We start from the raw sequence: 19,516 nt of genomic DNA on the forward strand, positions 1-19,516 counted from the left end.
TATTGTTTATTGACCTCGTGTTGAAGTGAGCAAGTCGCATAGTGTTACAGCACACATTCGCCACGGGTTTTTGAGAGAGAACCTCTGGATAGCGTAGGTTACCATGGCTGATTCCACGGCAACCAGAAGTACGTCGTAGAGTTTAACTCAATGATAAAGAGAGGAAAATATACCCTGAACATGATCTTGACAGCTCTGTGAGATGCACTAATATTCTGAGGAGCACCACTGTGTACCTGAGCAAGCAGGGCCGCCATTTCTAAAGCAAGCTCTTTGTTAACAGGGAAGTGACCAGCTGTAATTTCCTCATTAGTTTGGTATGCCAGAAGCAAACGCTCTCTCTCGGTCTCCCCTCTCATCTGCTGAGAGAAGTATAACCTAGAGGAAACAAACTAAGAGTTAGTCACAAATTACAGCCTTTTGGAGATCATCAAGGCATCTTGCTTATGTTCTGTTTAAGAGTCTGCTCTCTACCGGTTCTTATAAGTGAGCTTCACCGTCCTGGCGTTCTCTGACTTCCCTGTGTGCTGCTCCTTCGAGGCCTGCTCCCATTTGGAAATAATGTCACAGATCTGAGGACACAGCACATTTTGTTAAGATAAAAAAGTAGAGTTTCTAAAATAACAAGAATGTTTTGTGTCTGACCTTCAGGTTTCCCTGAAGACAGTGCTCCAGGTCTTTGTCAGTGGGGTCATCAGAATAAAGGCTGAAACCAGACTGAGCAGTTTTCCTCATGCCTGTGTCCTGGTTCAGCCGACTCTGAAACTCCTCCACTGTTGTTGAAGCATCAAAACTAACAACCTGACACACAAAGACTGTTAGCTTAGACAGACAGATGGTGAATTACCTGTTGGTTGTTTTCATATCGAAAGAAACCATTCACCCAAAATTAAAATTCATCCACCTTCATGATGTTCTAAATTTATTTTTGTTCCATGGAATATAAACAATAAGAACATCTGATTCCTGCACATTTTGGCAATACATTTATCTGATTACCAGTTACATTTATCACTGTCACCAGTTTTTCATGTCTATTTAATCTAAATTGATTAAAAGTGACTGCAAAGAGAAAATAAATATATTTTAATAACTGTTTCAAATAATCCAGAAAAAAAATGATAGTAGTAATGATACTGAAAATTCAGCTTTGCATCACAGGAATAAATTACATTTTAAAATATTTCAAAATAGAAAACAGATGTTTTAAATTGTTAAAATATTTCACGGCATTGTTGTTTCTACTGTATTTTCGATCAAATAAATGCAGCCTTGGTGAGGAGAAGAGATCAAAAAGATTTAAAAACAAACAAACCAAACAACAAAAGAATCACGTACAGAACCTAAACCTTTGAAGTAGTCTAGCACATTTGAAAAATGAACCGTCCATTAAGCTCTTAGAAGACCCAGCTTTAAAAAAAAATACATATTCACTGTAAATAATTCTCTTTATATTTGAATACATTAAAAATATGTCTACGTTTTATATGACCTTGGGAATCCTTTTTAAAGAATCATTACGCAGCTGTTTTCTATAAATCTATGCATTTTGCAGATGCTGATTTTGCATTTCCTGGATAGCGAACCCAAGACGTTGTTGTTGTTAACCTCATGCATTACCATTCAAGCTACAGGAAAAGCACACAATGATTCATTAAGATACACAACAAAACAGTTTTAAGTCATCCATCAAATATCTCAGATGACTTGGAATATAGCACACAATTAAAATCAACTATTTACTATTTTTTATAAAAGTTTCATAGATATTTTTGCTCGATATTATTTGGTCCTTTTTGCTCGATATTATTGAAAAGAGCTGCATGAAGATGTAGGAGAACATCAAGATGAGTAAATAATGACAGACTGTTCATTTCTAAACAAACTTTTCTCTCATCACAAGCCTCTTTTGCATATGTGTGCACCTGGTAGGTGTTGTTAAGGAAGTGTACAGGCACGCTGAAGGGCAAAGAGTGATGATAAGGGTTTCTGAGTAAAATTGACAGGATCTCGGTTCTTGACGATCGGGCCTGCCGATCTCCCTTCTGCTGCGTCCGCTCCAGGGAGCGCTGACAGTAAATGGCATACTTTCCCACTTCCGTCCTGGGAACAGACAGAGGGCAGAGACTGAGCGACTGTGGGATGGGCTTCCAGGAATATTAATTTCGATTTACCTCAAATCTCCATGTCTTTGGAGGTGAACCTGCAGAAACCACAGAATCGGGGGTGTGGGCAGGAACAGACCGACACACAGAGCCAGGAACTGCCATCCCTGTGTTACAACACACGGAAACAAGTCAAGACATCACCTTGTGGCTTCGATCTCAAGGTGAATACAGACACGAGCCAAAAGCAATGGCTCCCTCTAGTGCTGTGTCTTCACGTCACACGTATCATCTGACCTGCAGGGTTTCCGGCGGTTCGTGGGGCTGCCCCCTGCGTGTCTGTTTGATAAGCTGGCAGTAGATCTCGTTCTGCAGCTCTGGATGGGTGAGACACACTTGTAGAGCACACTGGGCAAGAGTCACGTGATAATCTATAGCTGGAGTGTCTATGGCCACGTTTATGAAGAGCTGACATATCTGTAAATATGAGAGGAAAAGGAGGGTTTCTGCCTGTTTTTTTTTTTTTGTGTGGGTTATTCCCTCCAAATGTGTAATAAACAAAGCCGTATAACCTTAAAGAGCTTGATGGCTTCAGTCTGTAGAGCCTGTGAAGGAAGGGTGGTGAGAGGAGATGACAGTCCTTCTTTAGTGAAGCACAGCGTCGGGTGTCTCCAGAGCAGAGATCCTGAGAAACAACGGGACAAATATGGACATTAACTTGTTTGTATATAGCTACAGTTTAAAAGTGCAGCATGGGGTTGAAGTAAACAAGTTTTGGAATAAACTGAATTTATGATATAATGCTTGCCATGCTCATATTTTAACAACATAATGTCATATCAGTCTCGGCCTCAAGCGGCACACCCAAACGCCACAGTGCTTTCATTTACAATTTACCACAGCACAAATGCTTGGCTATAAGCAGCTGAATAAACCACTTAGTTACTGCATCTTTTTTACATTACAGTCTTGTTGGCTTATAGTTTATGCAACTGCATGAAAATGAGAAAAGAAAAAGATACGCTTAAACTTAAACAACTATGCCTACCATTATCCAAACCTTATTTGAAGACGTGGCAAGAGCTGTATGTTCTTTCCTTTGCTTTTTAACCAATGTACAACTTTTCCAGTTGTTCATCATTTACTGAATAAAGGTTAAGAATAACAATTTTAAAGAATATTTTTCATAACAATTTCAACTACACAATAAAATATTTAGAGCGTGGCATAACTAAACTGTGTATTCATTATAAATATGCCTGTACTGTATATTAGCTGACATCCGGCTAACTGAAACCGGTGCTACTTTTGCAGGGTACATAAAGAAATCATTGACTTCAATTTAATACCTTTTAAAACTTATGCAACATTTAAGACTTATGCAACATAATTCAGAAGCGTGGGAAGGAAGCAAAAGATAATTAATTGAGTGACTAACCCTATGCAAGGTTTATTAGAAAGAGAAACCAGAAACAAGGATTAGACCACGATTAGGAGTGGGCCACAGGACCAAAACTTTAATATGACTGATTTATTTATAGATTTTATTAATATTAGTAAAAAACATTTTTTTATAATAAAAGCAAAGGACAAATGCAATAGAAAAAACAGTGCTTTATGTTTTTTTTTATGCAAGTCTAAAGTAAACAGCTAACAGCCAGAAATGTAAGAACTGAATGTAAAATAATACAGCATAGTCTTCATTGTAAGAATTCATATTAATTTTTTTTTTTTTCTGGGAGCCAATCACAGTGATTCCTGCTTCATTATTTTTTAATGACACACAGGGATTCATTTCCCACGAGTCGACAGGTGGCGTATACTTTATGAGACTGATGGGAGACACCACAATGTAATATATGTAATGCCTGCAGATGTGAGCCTTTCACCTGGATCTCCCTCAGTGCTGTGCAGTTTACCAACCAGCTGCTCGAACTCAGTCCCCACCTGCCCCACTGCGGTGCCCGCGGCCACAGACAGGTGGAACAGCCAGGCCGTCTACAGGACAGGAACACAAACGACAATGACGCTTCATTTCATCATGAACTACCCAAACATTTCACATTATCTCTGAATAGATTCCTTTTTCTGTGCTGCGATGAAATTAAAATTACTTTGTTAAAAAGTAGTAGACATACTAAACGCATGAATACTATGGAAATAAAACACATTGAAATAATATAATTAAGTGCAAACTCACTATAATGTTTTCAGACAATTAACTGAACGTAATTTACAATTAAATACAAATTCTGCAAGTTTAAATTGATATTAAATGCAATTCATATGAGCACTTTTTGACCCACTTCAGTAGTACACATTCAATACAATGTGCATGTCTTTTTCAAAAGGGATGCACATCAGTTGTGTTTCTGTTTCAATATTATTCAATACGGCTCGCCTACCTTCTCATGAGGCGAGTCGGTGAGCAGGTACGTCGGGTCCTGACTCACTGACAGAATGGAGAGGGTGTACTGAGCAGAGACTTCAGCTACGTCACATGACTTCTGCACTTCCTCCACACGAGCCTCCCACAGTTTGATCTGACCCAGAGGAAACTGGGTAGGGAAATACAACATCAGTGCATGGACACATACCGAAGTCCTGTGCAGGATGACTGTGATTTAATGAGACAGAAGACCTTGTCCTCTTGATTTCTGAAATAGTAGAGAGTCTTCGCAAACAGCTCACACCACACATGCTTAGAGTAGCCAGGCTTCACCTAAAAGAGCCAGAGACAAACATGTTACAAACAGTTATAACAGTTACAATTATCACTCTTATCTCTCAAGGTGTAATGATTTATTAAAGTAAGTTTACATACAGAGATTAAACAAGTGACAACAAAGGAAAAAAAAAAAAAATTATTTAAGTTGATCACTGTATTGGGCATATTATCACTGAAGGAACCTGTTTTTCGAATTCTGAGTAGAAAAACAACATATTTGTATTTAAATTATTTAATATTTAGTATTATCCCTTACGAAAGGAAAATATATTTACCAATATATTAAAAAAAAAAATATTGTGATATATTGTAATATATTATTTTCCCTTTTTATTTTCTAATATTTTATATATTTGAATACATTTAATAATATATTGATGATACATATATTATATAATATATTGCAAAATATACAAACGATTGCCGCTTTCAATATATTGCAATATATTGGAAAAAATAAATATATATAAGAATATATGCCTAATATATTACATACATGATATTTTCCAATATACTGCAATATTTTCAGCAATAATATTCACAGTAAACCATTCTGAACAATACACTCCATAAAACAGCAGCAATGAAAAATTATCATTTTGGACAACAGAGAATGTAATAAATAGAAATTTTATAAAATTACACAACTGTTGAAAGTTTTTTTTTTTTTTTTTTGAATGCACAGTTTAATTAAAATAATTTTGCATCAAATTGTTCAGAAGTGACACTAAAACATTCAAGTAAATTGTGTTCTTTCAAACTTTCCATTCATTAAAGAATCCTGAAAAAATATATATATATATAAATATATTCAAATAGAAACAGCTCATTTAAATTACAATAACATTTCACAATATTGCTGAATCACTGTATTTTTAAATAAATGACAGGCAACCTTAGTGAGGATAAGAGATAAGCGGATAATTTCCTTTCTACAGTATACCTTGGTCAGATGTCCTTTCATAATGGGCCGTGTGTCAGGGTGAGTGAAGAGCGGACTGGCAGCTTTGACTCTCAGGATGCTCTGCAGGACCCTCAGCCACTCCTCCAGCAGGTTTGGGGAATCTGCCTTCAGACTGCACACACTCTTACCTGTCACCACCTGAAGGGACACAACATTAACACGGACAGCCATGTGAAATAATCTCAGACGTATCAACAAACTCTCTCTCTCTCTCACACACACACACACACACACGCGCTTTACCTGAAGCATCTGTTTGCCTTCACCACGTGCTATAGTGCTGCACGCATTCAGCTCAATCTGACCTTGGGGTTTACGGATCACGTCGCTCTATGAAAGAAGATCAAAGAACCACAGGAAACGCAGAACACAAAGTAATAAGGAAAAAAGGAAAAATCATTCATTAAAGAAACAAGGAATAAAACGGAAAAACGAAACTCAAATGAGATACATGAGTTAAACTGACTGGTGATTTGTAGTAGAGAAGCTCCCCGTCCTTCAGAACGAACCAGTGCCTCTTCCACGTTTTCATCCACGTCTTGACCATCTTGAGCAGGTATCCAGACTTCTCCATAGACTCCTGGAACACGACACATTCTCGTTTGGTCTGGCACATGTGTGTGTGCGTGTGTGTGTGTGTGTGTGTGTGTGTGAACACGGGTCTTACACTCTTGCCGTTGTCCGTGCTGGAAGAGCAGGTCTTTGGGAGTTTGTTTTCAGGTTCAGAGCACTCAGTGTCAGTGGAGTAAGCATCAGGAGGGATGGCATAGTCGCTCTCAGATGTCACAGAAGACAGTGACACAGCTGAAAAAAAAAAAACCACAACACATTCAGTCAGCATATGTGTTTTGGGACCTATAAAATCTATTATTTTTACCCAAATTCTCTGTGTTCCATTTGAATTTTTCTGGATTCTCTTCATGTGTATGTTCAAATGTATGCTACTTAAAATAAACTTGAACTGAAATAAAATATAAGAAAAAATTAACTTAAAAATGTTAATATAGCTAGTTGCCAAGGCCAAATTTCTCATCATTAAAAGTGAAATAAAACTTAATAAAACTATTAACTAACTTAGTTTTTATGACTGGATTCTGCATCGTGGAAACCATAAGGACTATTTTGTAAATCCTTTTCCACCACTTGTAACCAACAAATTTTTATTGACTTCTCCATGAATTCCCCAGTCCTTCACAATACTTCTAATTTTATAGAGATTACACTCATAAAGTATACATATTTTAGAGCAACTTGTATTTATTACACAATATGGTTGAGGTTCTTGCTCAGTGGTATAGTGGTGATAAATTGCTACTTTCAGGGTTGGACCTGGCAGGTTCCTGGTCACTAACACTGATCTACACCCCATCACATGACGTGTGTACCTCTCTTAAGGGAGCGGGGGCTTTCATGGCTGCTCATCTGGTGTGACTCTGATTCAGACGTCTGGGAGCGTTCCTCCTCTCCAGAGTTAGACTGACACTCCTCCGAACTGTCCTCCTCCTCAGAACTAGACGACTCCTCAGAGAACTGGCCGTTTCTTAACAAAGTCGCCTTCTGTGTGAGTAAAAAACAAATGCTGCATTCATAAAAATGTCATTAAAAGATTTCCTACTATTACTGATAGTTGTGCAGACTCATGTCATTTTGACACTAAAAACACTGCTGAGAAACATGGTCTTATGGTGAGACACACACACACACACGGACACACACACGCAGGTTCGTACCCCTTTGAGTATGGTGAAGACAGGTGTGCTTGTGTTTCTGTAGATGAGGGATGTGTAGAGCATGTAGGCGGGGCATGAGGATGAGTGGGAGGAGTCTGGAAGAAGAGGATTGGACATTTTCAGTAAAGGTGAATGAATGTTGGCTTTAAGTAAAGGCACAATATGATTTGGACAATTAGGAAATGTTCCTTGATTAGTTTGTTGGTCCTGGACTGACATTTACATTCAACAATCACTGGCCAAACTCGATTCCATAAGCATAAACTAAAAATATAAATCCTAAAATCAGAAGGGTTATAGCAGATAAGAGGAACATGCAAATGCCATAAAAATGCTATTGTATTTTTTTATTTTTTTTTTTGCAAAAACGGGAGCATCAAATATATATTTGTTGTAGTTTCCATTCATAACTATAGACGTTTAACAAACTATGACAACGTCTGCTTCTGAGAACCCTGGAAACGAGAAAAGGCCCCATGGACAGAAATCCATAACATAAGTTTGGAATTTTCCTTAAAGGCATCATTAATCAAGAAATCAAATTTCCCGTGATCTTCAAAACTGTTTATTTCAGCAGTTTATTTCAGAGTCTTGAATGCGTCCTACCTATAAAAACAGACTGTTCTGCAGAAAAGTGGCAAAAAGGATAGAAAATAGCCTTTTACTTCTAAATGATGTTTTTGATAAAAAAAATTAAAAAAAACACTATGAAAATAAAATGCAGTTCATGACCGAAGAGAGATCAGTGAAGGGCAGCGGGATTGAGAATATGTGCAAAAACACAATCTAAACGCACCTTTATTAGCTACATCTGTACACGACGTCTCTGACAGACGAATTCCAGATTTTGCCACGGCATATATTCTGCTCTCCTGCGGATAACATGAAATCACAAGTTTACCACATGAACCGAAACGTCAGAAGTTCATATTAGCTGGACTATTCGTGGCATGACTCACCCAAGAGGGCAGTCTGTGCAGTGGAGGGGTCGGAGGTTTACTCCCGGGCACGAGTGCAGAGGCGTCGAGTGTTTCGGGCTCCTCGGGTGGCACCTCTGCTGGAGGCACATCAGGCACACATTCTCTTCCACCAGTCTCCATCTTTTTCTCCTGGTCCATGTCTGTTTCCTGAGGCCGTAGAGGACGTAGCATGCTGAAAGCGTTTCGTGTCCGCCCATGGGCGGCTTCACTGTACAGTGGAGGCTGACTCAGATGCTTTTTAGCCAATGCCAAACTAACAGTAAATGCATTTGGATTACGCAGTCTGGGCTGTTTGGGGGAGGCTGGGGTGTCTTGGGAGTCTCGTGATGGAGTGGGCCGCTTTGGTGTTAGAGCTGGAGTTAATATGGGGCTGGGAGTGTTTGTGTCACTGGAGGATGACGAGGAATCAAGACATTGTGACTGGAAGCGCTTATTCAGCTCATCTGAGGATCCATCCTCTGTGTCCACCTTCTCGCTGTCTCTTTTTGAAGGGCTCGTGGTGTCAGGTAGGCAGAGTCTGGAGTACTCCACACGCTGCATATCATCGTCAAACAGCGAGCTGCTGTCGTCTGAGGCTGTGTGGTACGTCTCACTGGCGGGTCGACTGAAACGCAAACCTCCAAACAGACTCCTCTCTCCTTCAGAGACAGAGTTGGAAAGGATAGAGGAGACACCACAGGACAGCGAGTCCACCTCGTCCTCCGATCCCGCCTTAGAGCAACGACCAACACACTCTGTTTCTGGACAATCTCGTTTCATTCCAGAATCTGGATCAGACCAAACACACAGACTTGGTAAATATAGGAATACATATAGTAGGCACTTGATATATTAAAAGCATTAAGACTTCTGTGACTTCAAGTCAAAGCTCAGTTAAAGTTATGCTAATCACAAGTCATCCATTTCAATGAATCAGACATTTGAGTGGTTCATGTAGTGAGTCAAAATGCAATTGTCACACAATTAATGCAGTATATTTCTTGAACCAATAACTCTTATGAATCTAAAACATGAATCACACTGTTACTGTGTTTTGCTGTCATTCTGCATCATTTAAACATCTATAGAAATTGGTGGATCAAAACGATGGCTTCTCAACTGAAGTTCTGTTTTAATACATTCTAAATGTAATTTATTCCTGACATACATGGGTCACATGATCCTTCAGAAAGCATTCTAATATGCTTTTTTTCCTGTATAAGAAATATTCTTATTATTATTAGTGATTAAAAGTTATGCTGCTTAATATTTTCATGGGTACCATGATACAAATGCATTTATTTGAACTTTATTTTTGCAAAAATGTAAAAGTATTTATTGTCAATTGATCAATTGAATGTGTCTTTGCTAAATAAAAGTTTTAACTTCTTAATTTCTTTCCAGCCTGGTTACATCTCAGTCAAACTCAACAGATCCATGAACTTTTAGTCAAACAGCTACAGATTTCATATCAGTCTTCTGACCAGCAGAGGGTCTCCTGCGGTCTGTCTGTGTGGGCTCACGATCCGGCAGCGTGCTGACGCTCTTCTGGACCGGCTCAGGGCCCGTCAGTACCTGAGGGCTCTTCCCTCTGATTTGGAAACAGCCAAATGTCAGACTGCTGAGCCGCTGGGCCTCACCCACACTGGGCTGCACTGGGCCACCAGAACCCAAAGTGGGCTCCATGGCTAAAGCACGACACAAAAACATGACACTTAATAGCTCCTTTCCATAAATGAAAAATTGAGTCTTCATTGTCATTGATAAAAACAAAAAACTTATTTTCAACAGTAATTTCTTTGACAAGCTTAAATCTCAGCATACTGCAGAAATAGAAGGAATAAATTAGTTAGATGCTATTAAGAAGACACAGTAGCCAGAGCTTAACCTACTGTATGATCACACGCATGAATACCTTGCAGTCGTCTTCTCAGGTCTTGTATCTCAGCCTCCTGTTGTTGGTTGATCTCTCTCAAAGAGGCATTCTCTATATCAAACTACAAGAGCGATTGGTGAACACAAACATTTACACACTTTCTGCCCCAACTATTTACCTTTTCAAGAACACACGCGCACACAGCATGAACATACCTCATTCAGCTTCCGCATTACCCATTCTTTGATCTTAGCTGCTTTCTCTTCAACCGTCTTGGCATCTTGGATTCGGTTCTGTTTCTGGAGATGCAATATGATTGATTTAAATAGACCTCTGTGTCTACTGATGCAAACCTGGTGATATTGGAGACTGGAGTTGGGACTGACCTGTTCCTCCAGCTGTTGCTCTAGGATGGCTATAAGCTCGTCTTTCTCCTGCAGTACCGTTTGAAGATTTTGACAGCGCCTGAACAGCTGCAGCTCTGGATCACTTGACTGGATATCTAATGCCTTTAGACGCTCTTCCATCCATTGCACCTGTGTTAGTAATGGTTACATTATTATATCAAAAATGCAATATACAGGCATAGGACAAAATAATGTGAACACCCGATTATGACTCTGTAGACCAGACTTCATGAGCGAAGAAGAGAAATGGGTGAAATCTGAAAATGGTATATAATAACAGGGACATTGATCACTGATAACATAGAACTACTGCAGCAAAGTGACAGCAAACCTTAATAACATTCACCCTGAGGACCCTGTTTCAACAAAACTGACCACAGAGATTTACACAAAACCAACTTCCATGAAAGAGCTGCAACTGCTAAAACTATAACCACAGACACCAATGCTAAAAAAAGAGAGGGTGTCATGAGCATTAAACCTGGACAGTTGGAGCACCAAGATGAACTTCCAACATCTGCCCTGGCCAGACAAATCACCTGACTTGAATATTATCAATACTGTGGGCAGCTTTGGAGAGAAGACTCAGAAGCAGATTCCCTCCAACATTTCTAAATGGCAGATGTTCTGATAGACGACAGTCAACTAGAGACTATTTAAAAGATGTATGAATCTATTCTAAGAAGGTTGTAATCTGGGTTAGGGTTAGAGTTAGGGTTAAATAACCCTATTTAAAGAAAACGTTGGTAAACAAGCTTAAAGATGCAGAATGTAATATTGACAGCTATAGCGTTTTTTAATGGGAACTGCAGTCCAAATCCAAAATAATTGTTTCTAACATAATTTACATACAGCACCTTTAATAAAGGAATACTGCCTATTTCCAAGGTGTCCAACCACTGTGAATGATTAATATTAATCATTATAATATAGCTTTGTTGAAAATATATTTTAAATGTAGTCAAAATTTTGTGTCATCTAACCATTGTACTCCCTATAAAATGACATATAATAATGTTTGAGGCATTGTAGTTGATTATATGCAAAATAAGGAAAACTTTGAAAAACTATTATAATGGTCTTGCCTTTTTTTTTTTTTTTGTCAAGAAATTTTTTCATTTACATTTGTTATATTATTTCATTATTATGAATTGTATCTAAATAATCAAATCATTTAGTAAGCTATTCAAGTAAAGAATCATAATTTAAATAAATCATTGTCAGTGCAAATACTTAACATGCCTAAAATCGGATGAGATGTCCAGAAGAGAGTTATTGGTATTTACCTGCTGGTTGGCCTCATATGCCCGACGCTCGGCTTCCAACACCTGCGTCTCCAACTGCTGCATCTGAAAGAGCGAGAAACACTGCATAAAAGAGTGGCCAAAAGTGCTTGTGCATGAATATGTACAGGTGCTGATCATATAATTAGAATATCATCAAAAAGTTGATTTATTTCACTAATTCCATTCAAAAAGTGAAACTTGTATATTATATTCATTCATTACACACAGACTGATATATTTCAAATGCTTATTTGTTTGAATTTTGATGATTATAAGTGACAACTATGGAAAATGCCAAATTCAGTATCTCAGAAAATTAGAATATAAGTTAAGACCAATACAAAGAAAGGATTTTTAGAAATCTCGGCCAACTAAAAAGTATGAAAATGAAAAGTATGAGCATGTACAGCACTCAATACTTAGTTGGGGCTTCTTATGCCTGAATTACTTCATCAAGTTTTGTCATGCCTTGACATTTGTGCTTTTTTCAGTTTCTTATAAACATCTAAATGGCTAAAGTCTAATCTCACTGTAATCAGCACAAACTGGGCTATAATAATATGTGAAATGCATGTATGTACATGATTGTGTTTTTGAGAAAAAAGTTATGTGTGGTTAGTGAAAAACTAAAAATGTTAAATCACTTGAATAAGGCCATAAAACACATACAGAACATTGGTTCTCTGAACTTTTAAGAACTGGAGCGTGTAGCCTAGAATTTTTATTTCTAAATTATGTGATCTTGTTTACTTACTTACAGAAAACAATATATTGATTACAATTTTCTAAGACACATTTTTTGTTTGTAAAAATCATATCCGAGTAGGCGTCAACTATCATGAATATCATTGTGATTTACACCTGAGAAGACAAAGACCCACATAATGAGCTGCATTATGAGCTGCATAATGAGCTGCATAATGAGCCTTTCAGTCAGCTGTGACACTGAGAGGGGAAGAGTTACAAGAAAGAATGTGAGGACAAAATAAATGTATATAATTTTATGTTTGTAGTTTATTTAGAATATAGTTTTCCCACAACATAATTTAATATTCACTTGAAAGTGCAGTTAAACAGTTTATTAGGAACAATCAAAGCTGACTTTCAAAGCTGAAAATCCATTTAACAATCTGATTTTCTACAAAAAAAAAACATATTGTCATTATTATTATTATTATTAATGTTTATTATTATTTATTAATTAAAGAATATTTTTTAAGGTTTTTTTGGGTGGGTGGTTAATTGAAAGAACAGCATTGTTTGTTACATTTACATTTTTTTTTTTACATTTATATTATTTACATCAAGCTTTTGAATGGTATAGAAGTGTATATTGTTATTGAAACTTCATAATGTTTCACTTTATTATACATTTAGTCAGGATTTATAGTTTGGAAAAAGTCTAACTAGTAAAATGTTTACACGTTATGTGAAAACTAGTACAAGTATATAACTATTGCCTAGGCAAAAAAAAGATTTCATAAAAAACTGAAGCTGTGTTGTATTGGTTACATTTTTTGGACTTTATTGTATGTGCTGTCACAATTGTGTTGTGCGTGCAAAAAATTAAATAAACAGAATATGTGGTAAACCAGAGGTAATGATTCAGTTGCCGGTCATTTAGATGACTGTTTTCTGTCAGCTCATTCAGTGAAATCTCAGGGAATTTTGACCACTTATTTCCTATCCTCATACTTTCTACTTAATTTGTAATATAAATTCCCTAATCCACTTGCCAGTCTCATAAAAATAAGCGCTCCACACATTCTGTGGCTCAGTTGTGGTCATCAGATTGGAGTATTCTGAATGGATCTTGGAGTATGAATGCAGACCACTAGTGAAAATTCTTGAATTGTGCATTTTTATTTAATCTGACACAAATCCTGAAGATCATGTTCTCCAGCATGATTTTATAATGATCAATGCACTTTATTAATATGCAGAAATACTCAAATACTACCATAGCATATAAATACTTTACAATTTATTTAATACATCATCATCAGAAAATGTCATTTTTATTGCATTGTGTTAAAGAAAAATTTGCGGGTACTTCCCATAACACTGAACATTTTGGGGTTAAATTTGCTTGGTGTTATGCGCTTGTTTCTGCTTTGGTAGGAACTCCGTCAGCAACCTGTTTCTCTTCATACAGTTCCCAATGGAGAATAGATAAATATGACCTAACACACTGCTAATAGTTGCCACTGCACTCATATTTTCCACTGAACACCATACAAAAGTGTTTTTATCCATCTGTGTGTGTATACACTGTATGTGACCCAATGGTATTCTGATCTTTCTAACAGCCTCTCCTCTATACAAGCCTCCATCATTTAAGATGTTTAATAAGTCCCATGCCCAAAGCACTATTGACAAAACTATCATAATGACTTCAGAACAGTCCAGTCCAGTCCATGTATTCATTTTCTGCTCTAGTTCTAAAGTTAAAGCACATTTTGTTGGATTTGTTAATGGTGCATTAGTCAGAGCTCGATGAATGACGTAAATCTCTGATTCACAGATGGAAGTTAAAAAGATTCACAGACTCTGGTTAGTTTTCCATGATAGAAGTCTATTGATATTCAAGGTTTAGCGAGCCAGTGCCAATCGGACTAAACCAAAGCGTGTTTCCCAAAAACACAATGATGGTCAAAAATACATCACACACTCTACACACACTCAATTTCTCTGTCGTCCACACACACAGCCACTACCCGCAGACTATTCACTATACACATAAGCTTTATATGGAACTAACTACACATATGTTTATACCACAACAATCACACACACATACAGACACACACACACTGTACACACAGGTACACACCCAACCTCATCTGTGGTCAAGCTGGTCCACCACTGCCCGATGGAGCAGATATAGAAAATAAAAAATAGCAGCGTAATTACAGACTGTTCTGAGAACAGCTGCACAAACCAAGTCAGACTCAGCCACAGGTTAGCACTACTGGACATACCTGTATTAACATCTGCTGTTTTCTAAAGCTCATCAGACTTGGTGCATGAATAGCTAATGAACACCTGTTTGTGCTTACTGACCGTTTGATGTATCTGATTTCCTGGTGCTACAATACACTACCATTAAATGGTTTGGGGTCAGTAGAATTTTTATTTATTTTTTAAAGAAATAAATACTTATATTCAGCAAGGATGCATTTTGTTGTGACACAGTGACAGTAAAGACAAAGAGTGACAGTAAATTATTATGTATTTTAAAATGCTGTTCTTTGGAACTTTCTATTCTTTAGAAAAAGGTTTCTTTTATCAGCACTGATAATAATAATAATGTTTCTTGAGCAACAAACAAGCATATTTAGGGATGCACGATAATATCGGCACAACATCGGTATCGGCCGATAAAAGCTTAAAATGACCATTATCGGTATCGGCCGATATGAATATTTCTGCCGATGAGCCAAACCGATATTCTCCAAGTGAAATAATTGACCTGTTTTTCAGATGTGAATGTCTGTCTACATTTGTAAAATAATAAATTTATGGTAGAATCAGTACAGAAGAGATACATGGATTTTTCTTCAGTAAAATTAAAGTTTAAATTTATCAGTATATATTTGTATATATATCGATATCGGTATCGGCATCGGCCAAAATTATTTCGAAAATATCGGCATATCGAATATCGGCCAAAATCCAATATCGTGCATCCCTAAGCATATTCAAATGATTTCTGAAGGATCATGTGACACAAAGCCTAAATAATGCTGAAAATTAAGCTTTGGATCACAACAATAACTTACATTAAAAAAATTATACTAATATTTCACAGTATTATTCTTTTAATTGACTTTTTGATCAAATAAATTTAGCTTTGGTGAACATAAGAGACTTCTTTCAAAAACATTAAAATGGACAAAACAATCACAGTTTCATGTTAATCTTAAGAACCTATAGTATTGCATCCTTATTGAAGAAGAGTCTTAGTTTTAGCAGATTTGCAAAAGAGCGATACAGCTTTACGATTCTCTCTGAAAACAGTCGAGCTCCTGGAGGCGTGCCGTGTGCAGAACTAAAGAGTCACAAGGATGCAAAGCTATTGGGTGTTTTCGGCTTGAAGCACTGCTGCACAGATCCATCAGTGTATGACAAATGAAGAATTTGTTCTCACAACTTATTAATAAGTTCCCTTGTTTTAGATAAATCATAGCCACATTATACTAATGCATTCCCTGAACTTCCCTCATTTTAAATGAGTTAAATATTTAAGAAAATTTAATTCTTGAGAACAAATTCTTCATTTGTGATCGCATTATCTAGTTTTACTTCCACAAGTTATGTTTAAGGCTCCATAGAAAAGTGCATTACTAGTTCTGCTTGACCAGGAGATGGTGCTCTAGGAGGACACTGGAGTTATTCGAAGCAACAAAGCAACCAACATCAATAATTTTCAAGATAAATTGCATTCTCCCATGAAGATGTGACAAAGCTGAATCAAGCTCAACTTTATGCAAATGAGTGGTGACATGAAGGATGACTGCTAATGGGAAATGTTATACCAAATCAAACCAAACCTTCATGGATGCTTTCATCAATTTGCACCTGTAAGCTCTACATTTCCATCAAGAGCTCTTTGAATCTTCTACAGTCCCTCACTTCTCTGCTCCATATGGTCCTGACTACACTCAGTCTTCCATTCCATGCATTCCATCCTCGGCCTTCTGTGGCCGGCCCGCCCTGCACCCCTCATCCAGCCTCCCTCCACAGGCCAGCTCACAAAGCCTGTCTGTGTGACAACCTTCACTGCACCATGGCTCCAAATTCCCCAGCGTCACCGACCTCTGCTCCACACTTCACTGTCCTACAGCAGCACATTGTATATTTGAAATGGGCACGAAGCTCACATTGCCATCCTAGTAGAATCCATTGCTGCAGTCAACAATTTAAATCCATATTTATATGAATATTTATTATATTTTTAAATATTATAAAATCTCTGGCCACTGCCATCCAGACAAATGTGGAATCAATCTAAGGGTCCCGAATGGAGTGCTAACCTACAACAGATTCCTGCTTCACACAATGTGCTCTCAGTGTGAGAACACAACTTCAATTGTTTTTGACTGCACTTGAAAGTTGCCCATTTTTTACCATATTGGTTTACAAGAAAGGTTTGCATCTGTTCATAAGCAGGATATGGTGTAGCCAATGAAGTTTTCCTCATGTGCCTCTTTGTGACATTTTTTGAGAATAGCTCACGGCAAAATATTTTTTTATTTCTTTGTGAGATGAGCAATTGCTGACCATGTCTGGTTGATTCATTCAAACTTCACAAAACAGGAAGTAAACCAGGAGAGAAAATGACCTACATTTCTCCCAACAAACCACACTTGGATCAGCATATATGCGTTTGTTTGTGTATGTATTTAGCATGCTAACTTCCTGTATAGCAAGAAGTCAGGCATTTCCTCTCTTGGGAGTTTCAGTGATTAAAGGATAGCTTGTTTTGCCACACAGTTCTTCTGTCTCTCTCCTCCCATTTTACTTCCTCTTTTTCCCTTTCACTCTTATTTCACCTTCTCATCTGATGCATTAAAATACAAAAAATCTAAATCATAGTTTGAGACAACCCGATATAAAAGAATATATAGGGCCCACTAGGGGTGCTCCGATCACGATCGGCCGATCGTTAATGCGCATCTCGTCAGTAAAGCCGGTTATCTAATCAGCGGTTACTTCCATCAGATGCGTGATTTCACATAGAGCAGCTGTTACTACACAGAGCCGTTGTTAACTGAGAAGATGCGCCAAAAAACGCTGAAAATGAAGTGGATTTGCGCATCTTCTCTATTAACAACGGCTCTGTGTAGTAACAGCTGTTCTATGTGAAATCACGCACCTGATGGAATTAACCGCTGATTAGAGAACCGGCTTTACTGACGAGATGTGCATAACGATCGGCCGATCGTGATCGGAGCACCCCTAGGGCCCACTGTCCAAAATCATTTCTTAGGGGATGATGGTCTGCAAAATATCTTTTGACAGATAAACAGGATAATTATTTATATAATTCTTTTTTACAACAGTTCCAAGATATATTCCTTCAATATATATTCATTCATATTTCAGATATCTTTCTGCAGGTTACATCACTACACCAGTAGGTGGCAACAAGTCATCTTCGTGACATTCGAAGATGACATTTGAACCATTTAAATAATTTGAACTGATTCATCGTGTAACAAAACAACTGACCTTCTGTCTTTATAAGTTAGTCATTGAATCATTCACTGTACCGATTAGTTCAAAAAGACTCAACAAAACAACTGAATATCCCACTCCACTTCCATATCGATATTGCCGTACTCCTTTAAACGAACACTTATGATCTCTTTAGATTGAAGTCTGAGCCAAGATGTGCACTTCGCAGGGCACTCACCGTCAAATTGAGCACACCTACTGTCTTAACAAGTAAGTAATGTGTCATTTAAATATTTACTGAGTCTTTTAATCATCCACTTAACCGATTTGTTCAAAACCACAGATTAACAGAGAAAAGAAACACCACTACTGTTTGTTGCTCAGAGATGCACAACTGTTATTTGTTAGAACTCATTTAGTTGGTGGAGAAAAAACAGACAAAGTAACTGGTAATATTAAATTTTCAAAAATGTTACTTGCATTGTTGTAATGCAGTTTTAATACAGACATTTTGTTTATTGAATTCTTATACTAAACTGCATAAAACTGTTATTTACATGAAAATCTTCTGTTAAAATTTAGCCTGCACATTTGTAACAAAAGCACTGTGCTTTAAATTAGGTTAAAGGCTGTTTACTCAAAGAGGGATAACTATAACGTTTTAATAAATACTTTAATTCTATGAGAACAGAGGAATCTGTTTATTGAGTAAATAATGAATAACTTTACCGTCATTTTGTGTGGCCGCTAATACATATTTATTAATATATTCTCTTTATAGTTATTGTTAATTTTTAATTTAAATACAGAACTTAGTAGTAGGTATTAGCATCACACTACACACTGCCCTACTTTCTTTATCCTGTCTCAGTTCTTCCTATTCGTCCTTTTCCTCTGTTTTGTTTCCTACAGGATTAATCTCTGACATATCCTTCGCTAAACCATGCATCCCAGCTATCTGTATTTTAACAGCTCAGCTGATCCAGAACCTACGGCGAGGACAAGTCAGGAAAGAGGCCCTATGTAAACATTTAATGGCAGCTTTTAATTACTGCAATAAAGGAATGCGTCCAAATGCTATGCAAGGGAGGAATAATAAATGGCACACATAAATGAGGCCAGATGCTACCCAGCTGCTAACAGCAACACGTCTACTGATGAAGGAATGAGAAACAATTACAATGAGATTCTCATATGATCATCATACTCTTGAATCAGCATCACTGGGGTCAGAGGCCCCTCTTACTCAGACTGAGGATGTATTTGAAATAGCATATTTCC

General features: G+C 37.4%; 1 protein-coding gene across 1 annotated transcript in view; it reads right to left on the reverse strand.

Moving 5' to 3' along the window:
• The window catches only part of plekhh2 (pleckstrin homology domain containing, family H (with MyTH4 domain) member 2), a 32,261-nt gene that overhangs the window by 7,445 nt on the left and 5,300 nt on the right, over positions 1-19,516 (reverse strand). The window contains exons 3-25 of the mRNA XM_052613644.1: positions 12,056-12,118; positions 10,749-10,898; positions 10,578-10,661; positions 10,402-10,483; positions 9,971-10,174; positions 8,487-9,274; positions 8,324-8,399; positions 7,528-7,622; positions 7,183-7,354; positions 6,465-6,601; positions 6,264-6,377; positions 6,041-6,127; positions 5,777-5,935; positions 4,747-4,827; positions 4,511-4,663; positions 3,995-4,103; positions 2,678-2,790; positions 2,403-2,582; positions 2,175-2,272; positions 1,926-2,103; positions 646-801; positions 475-572; positions 237-378 (exon numbers count right to left, since the gene is read on the reverse strand). Of these exons, the coding sequence (XP_052469604.1) occupies positions 237-378; positions 475-572; positions 646-801; positions 1,926-2,103; positions 2,175-2,272; positions 2,403-2,582; positions 2,678-2,790; positions 3,995-4,103; positions 4,511-4,663; positions 4,747-4,827; positions 5,777-5,935; positions 6,041-6,127; positions 6,264-6,377; positions 6,465-6,601; positions 7,183-7,354; positions 7,528-7,622; positions 8,324-8,399; positions 8,487-9,274; positions 9,971-10,174; positions 10,402-10,483; positions 10,578-10,661; positions 10,749-10,898; positions 12,056-12,118 (3,519 nt within the window). The remainder of the gene's footprint in view (positions 1-236; positions 379-474; positions 573-645; positions 802-1,925; positions 2,104-2,174; positions 2,273-2,402; positions 2,583-2,677; positions 2,791-3,994; positions 4,104-4,510; positions 4,664-4,746; positions 4,828-5,776; positions 5,936-6,040; positions 6,128-6,263; positions 6,378-6,464; positions 6,602-7,182; positions 7,355-7,527; positions 7,623-8,323; positions 8,400-8,486; positions 9,275-9,970; positions 10,175-10,401; positions 10,484-10,577; positions 10,662-10,748; positions 10,899-12,055; positions 12,119-19,516) is intronic.

The sequence above is a fragment of the Carassius gibelio genome, chromosome A13 (assembly GCF_023724105.1).
Source record: "Carassius gibelio isolate Cgi1373 ecotype wild population from Czech Republic chromosome A13, carGib1.2-hapl.c, whole genome shotgun sequence".
In the NCBI taxonomy this organism is placed as follows: Eukaryota; Metazoa; Chordata; class Actinopteri; order Cypriniformes; family Cyprinidae; genus Carassius; species Carassius gibelio.